The sequence below is a fragment of the Grampus griseus genome (genome assembly GCF_964374135.1).
Source record: "Grampus griseus genome assembly, chromosome: 15".
NCBI classification, from domain to species: Eukaryota; Metazoa; Chordata; class Mammalia; order Artiodactyla; family Delphinidae; genus Grampus; species Grampus griseus.
In genome coordinates, this window is record NC_139009.1 from 22,455,540 (window position 1) to 22,477,554 (window position 22,015).

General features: G+C 53.9%; 1 protein-coding gene across 1 annotated transcript in view; it reads right to left on the minus strand.

Moving 5' to 3' along the window:
- The window catches only part of ALK (ALK receptor tyrosine kinase), a gene marked incomplete at both ends in the record, with an annotated part of 728,930 nt that overhangs the window by 33,557 nt on the left and 673,358 nt on the right, over positions 1-22,015 (minus strand). The window contains 8 exons of the mRNA XM_082672737.1: positions 20-206; positions 2,220-2,324; positions 3,323-3,475; positions 3,957-4,055; positions 5,295-5,477; positions 8,068-8,212; positions 8,971-9,102; positions 14,565-14,715. Of these exons, the coding sequence (XP_082528863.1) occupies positions 20-206; positions 2,220-2,324; positions 3,323-3,475; positions 3,957-4,055; positions 5,295-5,477; positions 8,068-8,212; positions 8,971-9,102; positions 14,565-14,715 (1,155 nt within the window). The remainder of the gene's footprint in view (positions 1-19; positions 207-2,219; positions 2,325-3,322; positions 3,476-3,956; positions 4,056-5,294; positions 5,478-8,067; positions 8,213-8,970; positions 9,103-14,564; positions 14,716-22,015) is intronic.

The window sequence follows — 22,015 nt, forward strand, 5'->3', positions numbered from 1 at the left end:
GACAGTGATGGGCACTCACCGGATGAGGGTGATGTTTTTCCTGGGCACCTCCTTCAGGTCACTGATGGAGGAGGTTTTGCCGGCAAAACAGTAGTTGGGGTTGTAGTCGGTCATGATGGTGGAGGTGCGGAGCTTGCTCAGCTTGTACTCGGGGCTCTGCAGCTCCATCTGCATGGCTTGCAGCTCCTGGTGCTTCCGGCGGTACACTGCAGACACATGGAGGTCAGCGCAAGGTGGCCCGGGCCAGGCAGCCAGGCCACCTCCTCCAGGAAGCCTTCCTGGATCTCCAGCTCCTCCACAGGGATCTAAATCTTTCCATTACACTTAGTCATACGAACAAAATGATTACAGATGTGAAAGCATACCTTTAATTGAAAGATGAAAGTAAATGTAAAGCTTAAAATCATATGAATGGAAAACATTTATTGTATCATGCAGGGGCAGAGGCACATTAGTTTGGGTCCTCTGAGAAGCAGACCCAAGACAGGATTAAACAGGCAAGGATTTTACTAGAGGAAATGCCTGTGAGAGATAATTGGGAGGGAACCCAGGAAGGCTGGGAAGCCACCATACTGTGTTGAAAGTCTGACCCCATGTGAAGGACAGGGTGAGGGAAGGTTGAGCAAAGACCCTAGACGGCCATTCAGTCTAAAGAAGTCCCAGCAAGGCTCTTGCTAGGTTCTGGATCCGCAGTCGGCCGTCAGAGGAGTCCCATGTCTCCAGGAGGGGGCCTGCCTTAGCAGCTCTGCTCTGCCCAGGCGCTGGGTGGGGCAAGCATGGCAATGGATTTGAGAGTACAGCTGGGGTTCTTGGTCACCTGTGTTTCCTACAGTTGAAGAACCGCCAAGCCACATAGCTGGAGACCGTCACAGAGTGAAAGGTCTCTAAACTGGGTCTAAGCTGGTGCCTGAGTTCTAATTCTGCCTTTGTTACTTACAAGCTGTGACACTGACAAGCGACACGTGACCTCTTTGGATCTCAGTCTCCTTCTCTGTAAGCAGGGACAATAACTCCTGCCCTGTCTCCTAAAGCCCCACTCCCCGTCCCCTAGGTTTGTGATAATGAAATGAATTCACCAACATAAAATGGTTTTGGAGGGAATTCCCTGGCGGTCCAGTGGTTAGGACATGGTGCTGCGGGGTGTGGGTTCAATCCCTGGTCAGGGAACTAAGATCCCACAAGCTGTGCAGTGCCACGAAAATAAATAAATAAAGGAAGGAAGGAAGGAAGGAAGAAAGAAAGGAGGAAAGAAAGAAAGGAGGAAAGAAAGGAAAGAAATGGTTTTGGAAAGTTCTAAACAGCTTTCCCAGTACAAGTGACCACTATCACTGTTACTACTATGTGTGAGAACATTCTATATATAAGGCAGACTCCATGGGAGGTGATTCACAGGGCGGGGCCGGGGCAAGTGAGTCAACTCCTGTGCGCTCAGTTCCTCCTCTGTGAAATATGCCAACCGTGATCATAGGGTTCTTTGAGGGTCTGGTGAACTAAAATGTGTCAGTCACCCATCACGTGGTAAGCGTGCAGTCAGGTAGCTCTCGTCATCCTGCCCTTTGCAGGATGGCATCATGGGGATCACATTAGCTGTCACCTCCCTGTCCCCACCCCCCCCCAGATTCCCTGCCCTCGAGCGGCTGGCCTGAAAGTGCTGTCCGGAGCTGAGCCTTTCTTTCTGCTTCCCCTCAGGTCCCTGCCCACCTGTCCCGGGCATTTCCAGCAGGAAGAGCCTGGCTGGACCATGCAGGGCCCTCTGCGACCTGCAGGTCAGCACTCCCTGGCTCACTGGCCTAATTGGAAACAGTCAGAAACCAGCTCTGCATTCTCTGCATGGAGTGGGGAAGGGCGGGCTGGAGGCGTGACACGGGAAGCGAGCCAGACTAGTAGAAGCCCAGGTCTGATGAGCGCTGAAAGGGAGGCCTGGGGTGGGGCTGACCTTTAGCACTCTGAAGAGTGCCCCCTCCTTGAGCAACCAGGAGGCTATGCACAGGGCTGAGGTTCAGAATCATGGCTCCTAGGACCACGGATGTGCAGGGGGTGGAGTGAGGGGGCCTTCTGTTTTGGCTTGGCGTGGGCTGCCCTCATCACTGCCCACCCAGGGGCAGTGAAACCTCGAGTGAAACCTCGGCATCCACGGCACAGCCTGAGATGCTGTTCTGTTCTGCCAGGTCTGCCTTCCCTGCCCCGCTTTGGAAGTGCTGGGGCTCTGGGACACTCACCGATCATGATGCCGGAGAAAGCCAGGACGAGGGCGGCCACGAGGGCAGAGGTCACAACGGAGAGGATCAGCGAGATTGGCAGGTGGGGCTCCGGGGTGGGCGACACTGGAAGACAGGTCCCCACGGGGCACCAATGACCACACGGATTCTCCTCTGAGCTGGCCCCAAGTCAGAAAGACCCTCCCCGGCCTTGGACGCCTGGACCACCATCCTTTTCAGAGGACCAGGCCATGAAGCAGGTTTGTCCTGGTTTTACAACTTTCAACAGTAGCTTTCGTGGGGAGGGAATATATAAAAGGGATAAATATCAAAATCTGGACATTGATCCAAAACATCAAATGTGCATGACAGGATGAGGATGAAAGGTGAGCCAGCAGCGGCTGCAGAAGAGATTCAGGCACCTTAGATGACTACAAACTCAGTACGACCCAGCGACAGAGTGTCCCGGTCAGTTAGACTCTAGAGGCTGACTTGATTCTCTGTCCGCGAGCGCACCGGGCCCAGCGCAGGGGAGGGCGGGCCCGGGTGCACACTGGCATGGACCGCACCGAGGCACCGTGCCTGGGCCCGGACACTGCATTTCAAAAGGGACGTTGACAACTGGGACACCAGGGTGAGAAGGAGGCATAAACCTGTGTCCCACATGAATGGATGGAAATAAACGGGTTATTTAATGTGGAGAAGACTTGAGGAGGAGCACGGCAGCGCTGTGTTCAGACGCCACGCCTGAAGGGCCCCTGTGAGCAGGGAGCCCAGGAGTGGAAGCTGGAAGGAACGGGTCTGGCGCTGTGACTCCCCGATGGGACGCTGTGCCTTAGGAGTACTGAGGTCCCTGGCGCTGGGGGGTCCAGGGGAGATGGGCCGGTCCCCTGGTGGGGATGTGGGGGTCACATCTGGGATTAGGGGTGGGACTAGGTGACTTGCGACTCCTTCCTGGGCCGTGACCCACCTTTCACACACAGGTCCCTCTACCCATCAGCAGAGCACTGGTGCTGGGGGCAGACAGGGGTGTCAGGAAGTTTACAAAACTGCATCTGAGGTGTCCCAGAACCAAAGAAACCGGCTATGGCTCAAGCTCTGGGCTCCCTCCCCCACCCCCTTACCTATGCAGGAGACGCCGTCCTCGGCCAGCACTGTCCCGTGGTCACAGAAGCAGATGACCCTGTGGCTCTCGGGGTCCATGTGGCACTCATCTACCTCACAGTGGCTGCAGTTCAGGTAATGCTTAATATTCACTTCCCCGTGGCCCTCCATCACTGGTGAGAAGGAAGGAGGGTCAGCCTTGGGCGGAGGCCGCCCTGCACCCCACCCCCAGGCTCTGCGCTCTGTCTCCAGCTGGTCAGGGCGGGTTCTCTGGTCCCTGCTCCTACGTCCCATTGCCGCTGGGAGCGCTGCCTGTGCAGGAAAGTCCACAGCGCATCTGGTGAGGGGAACTCAGACAGAGGACAGGCAGGCAAGTGGGAGGGTCCACACGAGGGTCACTTAGGTTGGTACAGGTACCGGGCCTATTACTGTTGCACTTTCTAGGGCTGGCCAGTCTTCTCCTTCTGTGTCCAAATCAGATCACGCATCCTGATTTCCAGGAAACTTGGTGAGATGACCACTAAGTAGACTTGCCTGCAAGGGACCCACGATCACACCTTTGTGTCCTGGACTCACATCAGTAGCCCTGGAGTTTTAGCTGGGAGGGAGAACTGGCTTAAGGAAGCTGGTTCTGCCACCTGGCAGAGGGGGTACCTTTTAAAGCCGGGGTGTACAGGATGCCCAGTGGATTGATGAAGGAAACCCCATCCTCTCCGTCCATCTCGGGGTCATTGTTTGAGGCAGCATTGCCACCTGTGGCAAACCAGAGGAGAGTTTAACGCAGAGAGGTGGGTGCCCAAGTCTGGACACATGTGCGCATCAGCAGGGCAAGCAGCGGGGTCAGGGAGGGGCCTCGAGGGCGGGGCGGTGGGGAGGGAAGGGAGGCTCAGGGCACAGGGGCTGCACTTGGGGCTCGGCTCAGTAGAAGCCTGGTGTGTGGGCCACTTTCTCCTCCAGGTCCGGGCCAGCTCCCGCTGGGGGGTCTCACCACTCTGCTGGGCACCCCCAGGAAGCAGTCCGTGTTAGCAAGAGTCAGAAGAGTTCTAGTCTCCCCGGGCTGGGTTGGCCCCTTGGCCCCTCTCCCAGGACTGGTCGGGCAGTGGCACTGAGGAGTGGCTGTCCTGTCCCATCCAGTCAGGGTTGGGGCAGGGGGGATGGGCCCCTGTGCCTCTAGGCTCCTGTCCCTCCTTTCAGTGGGGGTTGGGTTATCTTTGGGCTCCTCCCCTTGGGCTCCGCCCACCCACCCTAGGCTTGGAAAAGAAGAGCATCTGGTCAACACGAGCGTCTCACACACAGCGTAAAGCAAAACACGGACAGCACATCACAGCGCGTGCATGCATTGTGTCCTAGTCTGTGGGGATGATTCTCAGCTTCAGAAGGCTCTTCTGCTCTGCTCTGAAGCCCAGAGGAGAGCTGGGGCCAGGGGCCAGCTGCTTGCTGAAGGGCTGGGCTGGGACTGCCCGCAGCTGCCCTCAGGGCAAGCACCCATCAGCAGGGGGAATGGCGCCCTTCTGGAAGCTGGCGGGCTGGGGCAGGAAAGGGAGTGTGGGGAGCCCACGAGGCCAGAAGCTGCACACCAGGCCCTCAGGGAGCGGGCTCGGCAAGGACTCGGGCCAGGCCATCCGAAGGGAGGCACGGGGTAGAGGAGTCTGGCCTCCAAGGCTCTCAGGCCAGTGCGTCCTTGGGGGAGGCCCAGAGGAGAGGCTGGGAAGCCAAAGCCCCTTTATCATTGGCTTTGGGGGAGATCAAGAATCATATGGGATCTTGATGCTGTCCTATCGAAACCTCGAGGCAGGATGCTGGCTCGAAAGCCAACACCCTGCCTCTGGCTCGTGTGGTGGGGCTGGGAGGAAGGCGTGCAAGGTCACATTACAGTCCACACTGGGGGTGGGCCAGGGGCGTGCAGGCAGGGGCCGGGGGGCGGACAGGGAGGTGAGGTGCCTAGGACTAAGTGGGGAGGGCAGTGACACCTTGAACGCGAATCATCTTTACCTATATATCCTCCGCCTCCTCCACCTGAGGAGCACCCCCCTCCACCCCCTCCGAAACCCCCTCTGGTCTCCCACCCCCACTTCTTCACGGCCTGGGGGCAGGAATGTCCTCCGGTGGCACCTTCCAGCAAAGACTTTCCAGACCAGAGCAAGGAAGTGTTATCATTCCAGCCACCTCCGCCACCTGTGGGAAGAGACGGAGAAACGCCGAGGTGAGGGTGCTGGCTGGGCTTGGGCAGCTGTTGGGCCTGGCGAAGGAAGCGGGGCTCGGTGTCTTCGAGGGGTGCTTGCCCCTGTCCAGTGCCCAGGGGCCCTGTCCTCAGTGGGGCCTGGGGCCTTCAGAGTCCACGGCCGAGCGTGCCCTTTGTCCGAGGGAGAGCTGCTCTGGCCACAGTCGTGCATGTCCCGATGGGAGCCCCTCGCGCCCCAGCTTCTTGTCAGGCCTCTGGCTCAAGAGCCCGGCAGTGTGCTCGGTGAGGGACGGGGGAGGTGGAGGGGACAGGCTGCACGACTACTAAACTCTGCCTCTGCCTTCCCTCTATGCCTGCCAACTCCTGAAGCGCCCGGCCTGCGTTTCATTAACTGCTTCCCATCTCAAAGAACCAGGACCAGCTGTCAAAACCCTGCCGAGGTCACGGCAGTGAAATTCCTAGCAGGAGCCCTGGATTAAGGCACCACATAACCCAAAGTGCTTTAATTGTCTGCAAGGCAAGAACTTCCCCGGCCTGAGACTTGGTTTCCTCACCTGTCACTCGGAGATAATGAGACGCCTCATGGGGTGGATGTTAGGATCAAAGAAGACAGGGAGCGTATGAAATATTTTACAAACCGCCAAGTGGAGGGCTCGCTGGGCGTTTGTGAGGCAGGACACACACAGGCAGAGGCCTCACACTCTGAAGCTCAGGCAGTGTCTTGCCTGCCTGCTTCTAAGGAGCTGCTCCGAGGTCAAGAGCAAAGAGAGCTGTGGGTGGAGGTGGTGATGCTCTGGCTACAGTGGCAGCAGCTGGAGCTGTGCTTCCCAACGCCTGGGCCTGCTCTGAACTCTTGCAAACGAAATGTTCTTTACAGAGCTAGGTTGAACGTAACTGTATCTTAAGGCCACAGGCAGACCACAGTACATCTCTCCCGAGGCCCTGGAAATTCCAGGACGCCCACCTTGTCTCCCCATATCGTTTTGTGTGACATTTCAAGAGGCAGTTTACTCCAGAAGACCCCAAAGCCCTTTCTGCTCCAGCAGATGCTGGCAGGTGGGAACCAGGAGAAACAGCTGTGCGTGTGTCTGCTGGAACCGTAAGGGTTAACCTGCCCGGAAGGGTCCTCTGGGAGAACTTGTGGCCAAGGTTCTTCCGGACCCAGAGGGGGCAGCAGAGGGACGTCTAGGTGGGGAAAGCTGCAGACAGGGATGACTATGGTGCTAGAAAGAGGGAGACAGGTTTCAGGAAATGAGGTCGAGGTCAGGAAGAAGCTTGGGTCTGGAACAGAGACAAGCAGAGCTGAACTGAGGTCCTGGACAAGTCGTGAGGACCTTCTGTCAGCTTCGGAAGCTACAGGACTCCAAGTGTTTGGCCTCCCTTTGCCAGCCAGAGGGTGGGTATGGGGCTAGTCAAGGTGGTTGATGTCACGTGGTGGAGGGAAGGCCCCTCAGCGCCGTTAGCCGGAAGTGGGCTCTGCTGGCTATTCGGGGCTGTGAGCTTAGTGAACAAGTTAGGACGAGATGGGCCTGATACCAGGTCTGCCCTCCTGCCCGGAGCACCCTACCCTTGCGTCCTGCACAGTCCCCAGCTAAGTTGGTTTCCGACCCCCACTCTATCTTGCAGCCTTCAAGCAAATGTGTGGAAAAGAAAACGATGGGCGTAAAAATAAAAACAGCAACAGCAGTGTTTTAAAAAACGGATTAAGTACGAAACAGTTTGGCCATCTTGAGGAAAAAAATCCACCAACTTTCCATGAGCTTGTTGACTCTTCTGTAAAATGAAATGATATGTTTGGAAAACCCTACAGGACTGTTTTGAAAAGCACATGTATAATAGATGTGGAAGTGCTTTGTAATTTATTACATGCTGGACGGATGTAAGGGGCACTGTATCACTGCGCTAATTCCTCGCTGTGACCGCTTCTCCTCTTTCTTCTATCTCTCTCTCAATTGAAGAGAAAGTCTGAGTGTTTATTTTAATTAATCTCAAATCTTAAACATCTTCAAAAATCCTCCCTCGATCTGATTGTGGAAAAAAGAAAATACAAAGAGGAATGGCTGACTTGGGAGGAATCAGAGAAGTCACATCCCCTTTGGTGTCTGCCCCCTATTTCTGCGTTGCTGGCTCTCATTAAGGAGACAGAGAGCCCAACCATGGAGATTCCAGAAAGAGATTTTCCAGCAAGGAGATGTGTGCCCTGGCAGCCCGGGGCCCGGAAGTACGAACAAGCCACAGGGGCCCGGGGGCCTGACTCTGCCCAGATTCCTTCCACCTGCTCACATCCAGTTGCATTTGGTAAAACCCGGGGACGGTTGGGTTGGCGGTCAGACTGCTGCCGCCTGCCTCATTTTCTCAGTGACCTTCTGCAAGTCCAAACCCCGTGCTGGCAAGGCGGCCTCTGGGTCCCCAGCGTGTGGCCTGCCCTTCCTCTCTTGATCCCGGTACCAGTATCCAGAGCTCCCAGCATCTCAAGGGCCAGCGACTAAGATGCCCACAGGCGTGTGATGGCGCCCGGCCGAGCTGACGCTCACACAGTCTCGGGAGAATGTTCTGGGAGAGGGTGGGCTTGCAGTGGTTTACCTGCGGCTCCGGAATTGCCATTCAGCCCTAGAACTGAGGAGTTATTCTCCAGTCTCTCTGGGTGGAACGTGTCTGTCTTGGCTCCGTAGGCCCTGCCGCCACCGCCGGCCGCAATGATCAGGGGCACTGGCACTCCATCCTTCATCTGCCCAGGGGAGACATTCAGAGGTTGAGAAACCGAGTGGGGCTCCCACTCTGGAGACCCCTGAGCAATTTAAATGTTTAAATGTGGCCGAGTGTTTGCTGGGCAGTGGGTGACATCTCAGTGGTCTGAGGACCCTGATCTCACGTTACAACAACCCATCAGCTCTTCCATCCCCTCCAGCCCCAGGCTCGTGTATTAGTCCAGGTTCAGTACGTAAAGCAAAAGCACTAGGAGATAGAAATGTTTCTGAATACGAGGCTGTTTCTACAGCCCCTTTCCTGAAGTTCCTCTCTAGCCTCAGGGGTCTGGCAGCTGGTTGCAGAAGCAGGTCTCTCTCCTCTCCTTCCTCTCTCCTTCCTCTGCACACTCAGGGTCTCTGCTCTGATCCCCACAACTTCAAGATTAAGCCCTCAGCATCACCGTCCCTGCAGGAAGACCCAGCAGGAAACCTTTGCCTATTTTCGATGACATAAGAAAAGTCCACCTTAGGACAGAGGAGGGCACAGTGGGACCCTCTGGGACTCTGAAGCAGGATGGCAAAGGTGTGCGTGGTGAAATCCAGCTGGCATATCAACATGAGAAGGGCCTGTCCTTTCCTGGACGGACAGGGAACCTTATATTCCCTCTGGGCCTTGGTTTCCTCAACTTTAAATGGGGCTAAGAGCACCCGAGGTGTTCATTCCCAGGTCTGTCCTGAGGATCCAACACCAGGACACAGAGAAGGCGCTGCCCTGGGGAAGCTGGCACCCAGACCTCACCTTAAATACGTAGGTGGCTCCGCCCCCTCCGCCGCCCCCTCCTGCCCACTCGTGCACACTTTTGTTCACGCGGATTTCTTCTTCTATCACGTTGTTCTCTCCAATGCAGACTTTCTGGATTAGTTGGTTTGTCTGGAGAAACAAAAAGCACCTCAGGTTTGTGCCCAGGGTTCTCTACCTCCCAGCACACAGACCTCCTATGTTTAAAGATAGGGTCTGACGATCTCTCAAATAGCTTGCCGTTGAATTGAGGAGACAAAAACTACACACAGATAACTTCCACTCTGGGCAGTCCTGGAGAAGGACCACAGGGACAGCTTAGAAGAAAATGCATGGGAAGTTGAGGAGGGAGAGTGAGGCTTTGTTGCTGGACTGGTGAGCAGGGAGGACTGTCTGGGGGAGGTGGCATTCACTTGGGCCTTGAAGGATGGGGAGATTTTTAAACACTGAGAATGGGAGAAAATTAGGACATTACAGGGGAGGAGATCAGCATGAGTCCAGAGGGAAGGAGGTGAGCGTGGTATTTGGGGGGAAAAGTATAAGGAGTCTCTCTGGCTCAGAAAAGTCCATCTGAGGACAGAGAGGTGGTCCAGGAGGACCTGCTGGATCCTTTGGATTCTGAAGAGGGGGTGATAAAGGCCCCATGCGGTAAGACAGTGCTGGCGGGAGTGTAAATGGGAGTGGGTAGAGGGAACCTAACTGGACAGTCAGATCCTGGACAGAGGCCTTGAATACAAACAGAGAAGGAGCTGGACTTCATTCTCTAAGCAGCGAGGAGCCACTGAGGTTTTTTGAGAAGTTGCAGTTTGAAGTATCTTGTAAAGAGAAGAAAACAGTGGGAGGCCAAACTCAGATTTTATTCCACCTGGTGTGGGCCCAGGCACCTGGGAGTCTCTGGGGACATGCTGGAAATTCCTGTGACCCAGAAGCCTGGAATCCCTGAATAAAGAGGGCAGAGTTTCAAGAACAGCCACCCTGCTTGTCAGTCACAGCAGCTGAGACGAACTCTCCACGCATTGGCCTGACCTTGGAGGAAAATGACTGCTTTCGCTTAATAGAAAAAAGGCCAACAAAACATCAAATTTTCATCGAATGTTGCTGTGTAACCAGCCAGTGGACGTGGCAATTCATCTTGAGTGACTCCTTATGCTAAAGCACTCAGGGGTGCCGGGAATGAGTACTAGAGAAATTTCCAGATAAATAGCTGAGATGCAATTTGTTTTATGGCATTTTGGATTTAGTGATGGAAATAATTTGATATGTTTTAGAGTGGATTTAGTGTGGGTGGAAGGGTCTGCATTGCTACTGTGGACAGCTGACATTTCTCCTGTGTATGTGCAATGCCATACAGGGCTGGGGCGGGGGCCGAGTGGCATGGAGTCTGCTGGAAGGAAACCCTGCCAACCGCTGCCTGGGGAGGGCCTGAGATGCAAGGGGCATGCTCTGAGGGCAGAGCCAGGGACAGGGCATGGAAGTGTGTGCTGCCAGCTAGGCAGAGCAGAGCACAGAAGACAGTGTCCAGTCTCACTTCCTGACTGGAGCTTTGCTGGGCCATCTGTCTGGATCTGTCCTCCTCTATTAACTGGAGAGCTGCGGGACTGCCCCGGTGGTCCAGTGGTTAAGAATCGGCCTTCCAATGCAGGGGACGCGGGTTCGAGCCCTGGTCGGGGAACTAAGATCCCACATGGCACAGGGCAACTAAGCCCGCGCGCCACAAGTAGAGAGAAGCCCACGCGTCGCCACGAAAGATCCCACGTGATGCAACTAAGACCCGATGCAGCCAAAAAGTCTAAATAAATAACTAAAAGAAATTGGGGAGCTGCCCAGTGCGAACCAGTGGTGCTAAGAAGGTCCATACCCTCCGACCATGTTCCCTTTCCTCCTCTCCTTTGCCTGGCAGCAGTGGGGCCCCCACCCCTTGGGGATGCCCTCTTCCCTTGAAAGGAACTTGCCGATGGCTGGAGATTGCTGGAGGGAGCAGTTGGGCTGCAGGATGGCCTTTGTCTAACTAGAGCCCAGCGTCAGCGCATTCCCCGCTGCCCCGGCGGCTCAGGTGTCTCCTTTGAATGGGGTGGGGGGAGGGAACAGTTGATTCGCTTCTCAGTCTGCATCTTGCTGGGTCCACAGCTGCATTTGGAGGAGCTGATCACTTTTCCATGATTCGCTTTCTTGACCTGACTTCTGGAGTCTCCTCTACATCCCTGGCTCCCCCCTCCCCGCCTCTTTTGTTGGTTCCTCTTTTCTCCATTTCTAAATGTTGGGGGTCTGCAGGGTTCAGCCCGTGGTCCTCTCCATCTACACCACTCCCTAGACAATCTCAACCTGTCTCAGTTTATGCTGACCTCTCCTGGATTTGCATCTCCTTTCCAGACCTCTCTCCTGAACGCCAGTGGCCTGTCTTCCTTGTCCACAAGCAGCCTCCCCTTGGCCGTCTACCAGATCAGCTGAGCTCAGTGAACCTGCTCCTTCCGCAGCGGGCCCCAGCTCTCGTGAAGGCAGCTCCCTCCTTCCAGTGGCTCGGGCATAGTTCTTGGATTTTATATTCTAAATACACCCAGAATTCAGCCGCTTTTCACCACCTTCACTGTTACTGTCTTTATCCAAGCCACCATCATCTTGCCTGGATTAATGCAATAGCCATTAGATTCATTGCCCCCGACTCCTCCCTTGGGCCCAAGTGGTCTGTTCTCCACATTGTAGCCAGAGGAGCTAATATGCAAATCGCTTCAGGTCACTATTCTGCTCAAAACCGTCCTATGGCTTCAGTATGTTCTTCTGATGGCCTGACCTGGTCCCCATCACCCCTCCCTCGTCTCTCACCTACTCTCCCTCCTGTTCTACCCACTCATCCTGGCTGCTCCTTGAGCACACCAGGCACGCTCCCGCCTGGGGACTCGGCCTCTGCTCTGCCGGAGTCCCCACTTATTTTCCTGGTTCAGTCCCTCAGCTCTTTCAGGGCTCTGCTCAGCTGTCTTTTTCTCGGTAGGCTTCCCTTCACCACTCTATTTACGATTGCAACCTGCCTCTGAACTCCAGCACACCTGACTCCCCTTCACCCTAATTCTATGCACCTTAATCCTGTCTCTTTTGGGTGTCCTGAGGAACTTACGTTTACTGGTTATTGTCTGTTTGTCCCTCTTCCCCTGGAGTCAATGTAAGCTCCATGAGAGCAAAGGGTCTTCCTTTTGTTCATGAATATCTCCCCAGTTCCTAGAACTGTGACTGGCGTGTAGTAGGTACTCAATACATATTTGCTGAATACATTTGAAAGACTTGGGAACTGGGTGGGTGTGGGCTGGCCCTTCACAATACTTGCCTTGTGAGTGATGGTAGTGGTGGAAGCTAACATTTAGACCTATGGTTTTGCTCCCCTGGGGATGTTTGGAAATGTCTGGAGGCATTTTCGATGGTCATTTCTGAGGGATGCTACTGGCATCTGGTGGGTAGAGGCCAGGGATGCTGCTAAACAGCCTACAGTGTACAGGACGGGGGCTGAGGGTGTGTGTGTGTGGGGGGGTGGGGTGGGGGGGGTGGTTCCAGCAGCTGGAGCCCATTCCAGGCTTGGGTTGGCCAGGCACACGGGAAGAGCCACTCCACGCAGAAATGCAGTAGAACCAGCAGAGCTGCCAAAGCCTGCAAGTTTAATTCTTGGGGTCCACTTCGTTCTCTAGTGAAGTCCATTTTTCGGCCTAGGGAGGACTGGAGATTGAGGTAGTGCCTGTAAAAGGTCTTTCTCCCTTTCTCAAATGACTCCTGAGGGGCGGAGGTGTGGAGCAACTGGGAAGAGCAATTCTTTTCCCCACGCCCATGCTATGCCCGACCCGACCAGCAGAGGGGGCTGCTCTCTGTCCCTGGCTTCTTTGGAACTTCCCTGGCACATCCAAGGATTGAGAGCAAGTAGGTTGATTAATAAAATGATAAAATGCAGCAGTCCAGAGGAACAAGTAGATTACAATTGAATTAAAAAAGAAGGACTCAGTCCTGTGAAAAGACGTAATTGATGGCAATCCAATCAAGTAAAAGTTCCTTGCGGAAGTCAATGCAATCTTTCTGCTTAGATGGAAGAATTACATTAGCACTCAATAAATTTCTGTGAAAATTACAGCGGCTTGTAATGCAATGGCTTAACACTTAACAATCAGGTTGGAAAGTCCTGATTATAGTTGCTAAATAAAAGAGTCCAGACATTTCTCACGCACAAGCTTGCGCCTGCGCAGCTTACTCCTGTTGCTTGGTTTTCAGCCTCTAAGGTGGGGTTGGGGGTAGGGCACATACTTTACTCCTGGCTCCCAGCCTGGGGCCTGGCTCTTAGGAGCCTTGAGGTTATTCAGTGGAATTGAACTGCTTTCTCATAGCTCTTGTTCCCACATCTGTCTTCCAACTCTGCTCTTGAATAAGTTTCTGGGGAAGGAGCCCTGGGTCCTGAGACCTAGAACCCAGATCCCTGCCCCGGTCCCACCCAGTGCAGAAGCTCACCCTCAGGTGAGGGCGTGGCATGGCCCAATGCCGAGAACCCCCTGCAGAGTGCTGAGTTCCCATCAAGACAGCCAGCACCACCAGGGTCCTGCGTCCCCCAGCACAGGCAAGAGGCATGGCTGCTGCTTTATCAGTCTCCACTGTCTCCCCTTCCTGGTCATTTTAGACCACTACTGGCTTTCTTAAGTACTGCTGTTGGAGCTCTCCCTGTTTGACAGCTGGACACACCCAGTGGGGTCAGGAACCAGAATGAAGGGTTGTCTCTGGGGCTGCAGAGGATGACAGTCTGGCTTGTCAAGTGATGTGTTATAAGTGGAAAAGGGAAAAAGGCTGTAGAAACTGAGCCCCAAGCAAGTTTGGGGCAGCAAAAATAGGAGCCAGAGTCTCTGTGCTGCATTATGAGTGACTCTGGACAAGTCCCTTCACTTCTGTGGTCTCCATGTTCTCATCTGTGAAATGGGGGTAGTGGATTACATGGTCTTTCAGCTCTGAGTCTGTGCTTAATATACTTTAAAAAATTTAATCACACAAATAATAAATAATATGTGAATGCATTATTTTTGTAACAATATCAGACATTACTGACAAAGCACCCTCAACTCCAGTCCCCTCTCCAGAATCAACCACTGTTATCTGTATATTTCAGAACTTTTTCTGTGGTTTTATATGCATATATGTGGCTATGAGTCTGTGATTTTGAGCTGAACAAGACATGTTTAGTCTGGTATTTTCCTGTTTATGATAATATGGCTAAAGACAATGGTGCCCTTGCAAGAAAGCTTAGGCAGTGGGCTTTAACTCGCACTTGTGCTAAGAGGAACCACCATTTGCCCATTTTAGCAGAATTCAGCTCTTCAGTTTTAAAGATTGCTCATAAAATCCATGCCTCAGCCTCGGTGCCTGTAGGGATGTGCGACCCCCAAAGCCACACCACCCACCTTCTCATGCACCCAAATGGCCCTGGAAAGGGAGGAGCGTTTGCAGGCAGAACAAAGGGTGAGTCCCGCCATCTTTGAACGTGAGGTCTCCGAAGGCGTGTGTGCAGTGTTTGTGTCCTCTGAGGGACCTGCCTGGGTCCTGGTGAGTGTGGAGGAGAAACCCCCGCTCTGGGCACTTACACTGGGGCAGGCATCTTCCCCCTGCTGCCCGACCAGGATGTACAGCACGTCGTCCTTCTCCAGGTTGAAGATGCCCAGCACAGACACGCCGTGGGATCGCATCATCGTGTTCTTCCCGCCTTTCCCGCCAGCGGCTCCGTAGCCTGATATGCTGCAACAGGACAGAGCGCATGGGTTCCTGCCATGGTATGAAGACTGACTCCCCTCCTGCCAACCCAGCGGCTCCTAACAGGCTGAGCGCACCACCCTCGTGCTGGAGGTCTCTCCCCTGCATCAGCCCATGAGGTCAGCAAGGAGGGTCCTCTCTCCACTGTCAGGAGAGGGAGGTCAAGTTCAGAGAGGGGCAGGGAGATGCCTCATTCACAGAGCTAGGAAGGTAAAGAACTAGTAAGGGGTAGAAGAGAGGGAGAAGGGGGGTAGGGAGAGAGAGAAGAGATGAAGACAGGGGGAGTCTGTATTAATGTAGGCTGTTGGGGTGATGGTGTCCTGAATACCTGGGGTTTCCTGTTATGGACTTCTCTCCCTGTCCAAGAGCAAAGAACTCATGTGGTCAACCTTAGACAAGTAATTGAACTTTCCAGTTCCTCATCTGTAAAATGGGGATAAGAAAAACCTACCTTCTAGCCCAGGTGTGTGGTGAAGATTGAAGAAATGAAGTGTCGCAAGTCTCAGAATTGTGGCTGGCAAGTAAGAAGCACCCACTAAGTATTTATTATTATTCTTACTGGTTGAAGGAGCAGTAATTGAGTTGGTACAATGTTTTAAAGTCTCCCCACGGGGTCCAGACACAAGGAGTCCCACATGGAATGATTGAGGAGAGCGGTGTTTACGAGCACAGACTGTTTATTCGCATCCCGCCAGCAACTCCTTCTGGAGCAATGTGTGTGTGGACAACAAACAACCAATCATGATGAAAATAAAACCAGCAAGTGGGGATGCGGGAGTATTTCTGCTGCCTCTTAGGTTGTTGAGTTGAAGTCAAGCAGGGATGGGGGAGAAAGGACCCAACTGATGAACCGTATCAGAACAGCGGTGTGCCCTGAAGACAGCTCGCGAGCCCGATATACACGCCTCCCCAGAGACCGGCTGCCAGGGAGAGGGACTTGGGGGGCTTTCAAGTCCCTGCATATTCAGATCCAAGGTCCTTGAAGAAAAGCTTCCGGGGAGAGCTGCAAGATGGTTTTGCACACGTGCGCACACGGTGGCTTCTCCACCTATACTTCTAGGAAATGTCCTGTGTTCCAAGCATGGGAGGGGCCTCTTGGAGGCCTTCCTAAGGCAGAGCCTGGGCCTGTTCTGCAGAGACAAGCCTGGAGGGCCAGCTGATGGCTAACGTGGCAGGTGAGGACCTGAGGTCTCTGTAGAGAGCGAAGGAGAATTGAGCCCACTGTCCTGTCTCCGGGGCCCGGCACCGATGGGAGATCATTGCAAACTGGCGTAAGGCCACGTGCCTAAGACGAGGCGGGAGATGGGCTCCAGGCCCTCGGGGGACTTCCAAAGAAATTGGGGAGACAGAGTTATGACATCTCCCTGTGGGGGTGGTTATATCGGGGAGGCAAAGCGGAGGCACCAAAGGGCTCTGGGGTTCCATGTGAGGAGTGGACCTCTCAGAGTCCCAGATCCTTCCCTCGTCAAAGAGGGACCATTCTTTCCTTTCCGAACTCACAGGGGCATGGGAAGGTTCAACATCTGAAGGAGATAATGGGTGAAAGCCCCGAGAAAGTGGCAGGTCTCGGCACAAATCAGGGCCATCAGGTGCTCGGGGCCCGGGAAAGAGGCGGAGGACTGCGACAGACATTGAGGCAGCAGAGCTGGAGGCCTTGGCTGGTTTGGGGCGTGTGGGGTGTGGGTCTGAAGTCGGCTTCATGGTGGAGATGATGGTTGGGTAGGACCCAGACAAGCAGAAAGAGGTGGAGGGTACGAGTCAGGCTTGTGTGAACGTGAATGAAGAGGCAGGAAACCTAGGCGCGGGGGTGGGGGAGTGGGGCGTCGTAGCTCTGCAGAGGGAAGTAGGGCCAATTCCTGAGCGTCCTGCAATGTGCCAGGCGTGAGTGCCTATGGCGTCCCCCCAGCAGCCGTAGACAGTAGCTGTTAGCAATCTCACTTGGCAGTTGAGGAAACCGAGGCCCAGAGGGGTTCGTTTGGACCGGGCAAACCCTGGTCCAGAGCTCGACATTTCCCCTCATGGAGCCCATTTCCCCTCCGACATGCTGCTGCGAGGTTATATGATGCACGAGAGTGGTCTGAGAAGCTACTGGCCCATCCTAATTCACTCAGACCCTCAGCCACACCCTCGCTCTTGACCCATTGGAAAAGGAGAGGTGATAAGGACAATTAAAAGGCTGAGGAAGAAGGAAGGCTCATTGGTGAAAGGAAAACAGCAGAATTATTTAGCTCAGAGAAGGCAAGCCTGGGGCCGGGGTGGTGCTGGGCATTCCAGAGACTCTGTGGAGTGTAGAGACAGCAACGTGGGCGTAGACGGGCCACATCTGTCCTGCTGGCCCCTCCAAGGTTCCGGGGCTTTGGCAGGTTACCTAAGAAAGTCGTTTCCATCTGAAGGTGTTGTGGGCTTGGAAAACTGCGGCCCAAGAGGGAGTCCTCACCCTGCCCACTCCTGCTACGTCTGAGAGGAAAGCTGTACCCGGCTCATCCTTTCTGCATATTCGCATGCATTATGAATCGTTCTGAACTCTTTCACATGTTTAAATTTAGCCAAAGCATTATATTTTAGAAGTTGCTTGTTCCTGACATGTTTTCCCCTCTCTAAGCCTTCTTTCCTATTTCTCTTGCCCCCAACCGAGTCTGAACTCCAGCCCCATTTGGGTCTTGACCTGGCTCTTGGCAGTGAAGTGGATGGAAAGAGCCCTGAGTTCTGAGTCATACCCTGGGCGCTCTGCTGGCTGTGTGACTTGGGTCAACTTGCTTAACCTCTCAGAGCCTCAGCTTCCCCTACCAAGGAAAAAAATGAGGACCCCCGCCCTCATGAGGGTAAGTAGTGGGTTTGAAAAGATTACAAACTGCTCCCAAGTGCAAGGGGGACTCTGGGCTGGGGTCAGCTCTACAGACCCAAAAGGAGACAGTAGAGATTGGCACCCAGGTGTCAGCAGCTGGAGTTTGCTTTCCTGCGTGATGGCCTCAGCCCCACGTTTCCACCTGGACTATTATTGCCTTAAAGACACGGGACTGGCGGCTGCCCACCTGGGCTACTGGTAGGGGGTAGTGCCTCCCTCATCAGCCCTGTGAGGCCTGAAATCCTGCCACAGAGCTTCACTCCTTTGGAAACTTCTAGCTGCTACTAGAAGGCCCATCTCCTCCTGGGTGGGCTGCGCCACAGTGAAAAGAGCACAGGCTGGAAGCAGACAGACCTGGATCCAAATCCAACTCCGTCACTCAGGGCCAGGAACTGGGTTAGACATCTCCTGCCCGGGTGTTGGCCTTGCACTTGGTCAACCTTGACAGCCAGAGCCTCCTGAACTTTTGTGTCCAAGGCACCTTGCTTACCTCTCCTGGTTCTGGCCCTGTTACTCGCCAGCTGTGTGACCTTGGGTAGTTTATGTACCCTCTCTGAGCTCCAGTTTCCTCATCTATAAAAGGGGGATAAGAATATTTACCTTAAAAGGTTGTTGTGAGAGTTATATGAGATAGTGCCCCTTATAAGGGGCCTAGTTCAGCCCCTGGAGGGTAGTTAGTGAGTAACAAATAGTAACTGCTGTGCTAATGTACACCTGGGGGAGCCTGTCCACTCCTCTCCTGGGGTGACTTCTGAGAAGCAGAAGGGGGTGAGTGAATAAGGCCCCAGATTCTAGAGAGCAGGGCAATAGGTGGAGCAGGGTGTGGCCGAGGAGCCAGGGTCAAGGGTGTTCAGTTTCACCCAGGACCTACTTCCACAGGGAGGCAGTGGGAGCATAAAGCCAGCCCTGGTGCTCTGAGGACCCCTGAACTGTACGAATCGTGTTACACAGACTTGTGCCAGAATAATGATCTCAGCCTGAATCTTCGAAGCCTTTTCCCATCCCTTGTAAACAACTTATTTTGATGGTTGACAAATGACAACAAATTAAAATACTTGCCACTCAAGTGGGGAAAATGCCTCGCAGTGATTCCAATTTACTGGAAGTTACAGGATACTGTTCTCAACGAGCTGATGCTGTAATTTTTTTGTTTGTCTTCATCTAAACCCACGTCCCCTAGTCAGAATGGATGTTTATTGGGTTTGCGTTTTGTATTATTGACTGTGAGCTATTGTTACCTGATGTAATTGAGTTGTGAATCTTCTTAAAATAAAGAATTAGCTGCAAATCAAAGTGGCTGCATGCTGGAACCTGAAAGGAGAGCACAGCTGGTGTGCAGCGTGATGGCGGTGTCAGCGGCACACTTGGTGGGGCTGCCGGGGGCGGTGGAGGGGGGGAAGGAGTGAGAGGACCCCACCAGGGGAAGCAGGAAGCACCTCATTTCTCTTCCACACCTGCTCTGGGCTCTGCCTCTAACACCCAGTGGGACCTTGAGTGAGTCCCTTCCATCCTCTGTGTCTCGGTTTCCTCCTCTGTGAAATCAGAAGAGTTAGGTCCGCCCTGTGTATCCATCCTGTCTCCAGGTCTGCTGTGAGAGCACAGGAGACATTGGGTATGTGCAGGGCTTGGTCAGGGCGAGAGCTCTGTGCAGGTACACAGTCGTATGATCCAGATGGGTCAAGCGAGCCATCAGATGACACCCCCGGGGGGTCAGCGGTGGAGGCGTGTGCTCCTTGCTGCCCCAGTTCCATTCCGGTTTTGCACCAATGTGTAAGACTCATCGTCCACTCATTCCCTACCACCTTCCTGACCCAGGAATATCAGAGCTGGAAGAGATGTCAGTGACCTCTCTCTCCAACCCCTCCTTCAACAGATGAGAGCAGGGGCAGCACACTTTCAAGGTCATACAGTGTGTCAGAAGTTGAACCCAAACTTCATTCTGCCTGCGGCTCATGGATCTTTGCTCAGTGCTGCCCCCCTCCCTCCACTTTCCCTGCTCTGTGCTCTTCATGGCTGTGGCTATCTGCACAATTACTCTGGCAATGAGTCATGACTTGTGACTCTCTTCTACAATTGTTTAGAACTTGATTGGCATTGTGGACTGTTATTGAACTTTTCTGCCCTGTGGCCTTTGCAGAGACTGCAAGGCTCCAGAGGCTCAGTCCTCTCTACAAGTTCTGCAGCACCTATTCAGTGCCTGGCAGACAACCGGAGGCCCCTCGCACCGCACCACCCCGGCCCAGAGCCAGGCAGGCAGTAGGCGCTCCATGGGATGCCTGTGGATTTGAACGATGGTGTCATCCAGCTGCACGTGCTGGTCTGTGGAGCCAGGTGAGGAAACCAGTGTCAGTGATGGAGGCCGTCAGGAACAGCTGTGGCCCAGGTTGGCTGGGGGCCCTTGCTGGCTCCAGCTGGGATCTGAGACCTCTTGTACGTGATGTCCGAGGAACAAGTGAACCATGTGAGAACTGTCATCAGGAGCTGTGGGCTGTGCTTGATCAAAGTTTTTATAGACGATCTGTGTGCACGTGGGCACGTGTGCATGCGTGTGCGTGTGTGTATTTGTGTGTGTACGTGGGAAGCTGGGGGAGGAGGGGGACAGGGAAGGATATGGAGGGGCAGGAGAACAGGCTGTGGGCTGGGCCGAGGGAGGGAAGGATGAAGAGGGGAAGAAGTCAGGACAGCGAGAGGCTGGCTGGCTGACATCTGCATGCGACTGGCCCTGCGCGGGGTGTCACACACCGAATCGCACTAAATGCCCCCGGGCCTTGGAGCCGGACTCAGTCAGTGTGTGTCTCCATTTTAGGCGGAGGCTGAGGCTCCTGCCCCGGCACACACCCCACAATCCACGCTCCTGCTCTGATCCACCTTAGCTGCCCTCCTCCATGGGCGCTCAGAACCAAGACTTGGAAATCTCCCAGATCAGGTGTCCCTCCCGCTCCCATCCCACCCACCCAGTCCTCCAGTCATGCCGATTCTACCTCCCAAACATTTCGGCCTCTCCCGCCATGTTTCCCCTGCCCTGGTTTAGCCCCATGTGACTCTTGCCTCCATGACCTCACCAGTCTTCCCTCTGTTTTCCCTGCCTCCCCACTTGCTTCTCTCACCACCACCATCACGCTGGTACCAGAAGGAGCTGAACGTGTTCGGGAGGTGAGGCTCCAGCCTCAGGGCCAGGTCCTGCTTCAGCTCCTGCAGGCCCTGGCTGGCCCCAGGGGCTCCTTCCACCAGGAAGGCCCTCCCCTCGTCTTCGTAGACAACTCTGTCACCTTCAAGACTTAACTCAGGCTTCTGTCTCCCTGTGGAAGCCATCCTTGAACTCAGGCCCTTCCCCTGGCCTCTGACACAGGGCTGTGTGTAAGCCTCCATTGCAGTACTCTCTACATCACACTGAAATGCTTTGTTTGTACATCTACCGCTGACTGGGGCTCCTCTTGGGCAGAAGCTGGATCTTGCACCTCTTTATATAGGCATAGTGTCCTAACAGGTGCTTAACATGGTCCGCTGAGATGTGCAAAGCAGGAGGGGAGCAGGTATGGACACCTGTCCTGTTCTGACAGAGGAAGTGGCAAATCCAGGGGAAGGGGAAGCCCAGGGCAGGAAAGCAGTGTGTGCGTGTGTGGGGAGGAGATGGGGATTTAAGTTTTGCCCCTAAAGTCCCAACTTAGCCTGGCACATCCCACCTGTCTCCTTCCTGGCCTGTCCTTCCTCTCCCTCTCCGTGGTAGCAGACAAAGGTGTAGAAGATGGGAGAGGAACACCGGGTAAATGACCAGTTAATTAAGAGTGGAGGTGTTTTCATTACTATATATAAAATAGATGACTAATAAGAACTTCCTGTATAGCACAGGGAACTCTACTCAGTAGTCCGTAATGACCTATATGGAAAAAGAATCTAACAAAGAGCGGATACATGTATACGTATAACGGATTCACTCTGCTGTACAGCAGAAACTAATGCAACATTGTAAATCAACTATACTCCAATAAAAATTAATTTAAAAAAGATTCTTTTTCTTTCTTTCTTTCTATTTTTTTTTACCTGTATGAATCCCTGAGCAAGCCCCAGGCAATGACGTCTCACTGTGGCACACAGTGGGTGCTTGATAAGTATAGCTCGCTTTCCCTCACCTCTCTGATCAGTAGGTAGAGAGCTTGACTGTAGCAATAATCATGCCAGGCCTCAAGCTGCAGCCAGGCAGAACTAGCTGAGCGCCACACTCTTCCAGGAATAGATGGACTCCCTAAGGAATGATTCCAACCTTTCTGTTCTCAAGAACCTTTTACATCCATCCTCCTGTGTGTCCTACGGTTGTCTCACTAGACGAACTGCACTTACTAAATAAGAATTAGTTAATATGGAGAAAATATCTTCCAGAAAAAGGGCACCTGACTTCTCAACCTGGATATTCTGACTTGGGGACATTTCGATGTGGTCTGT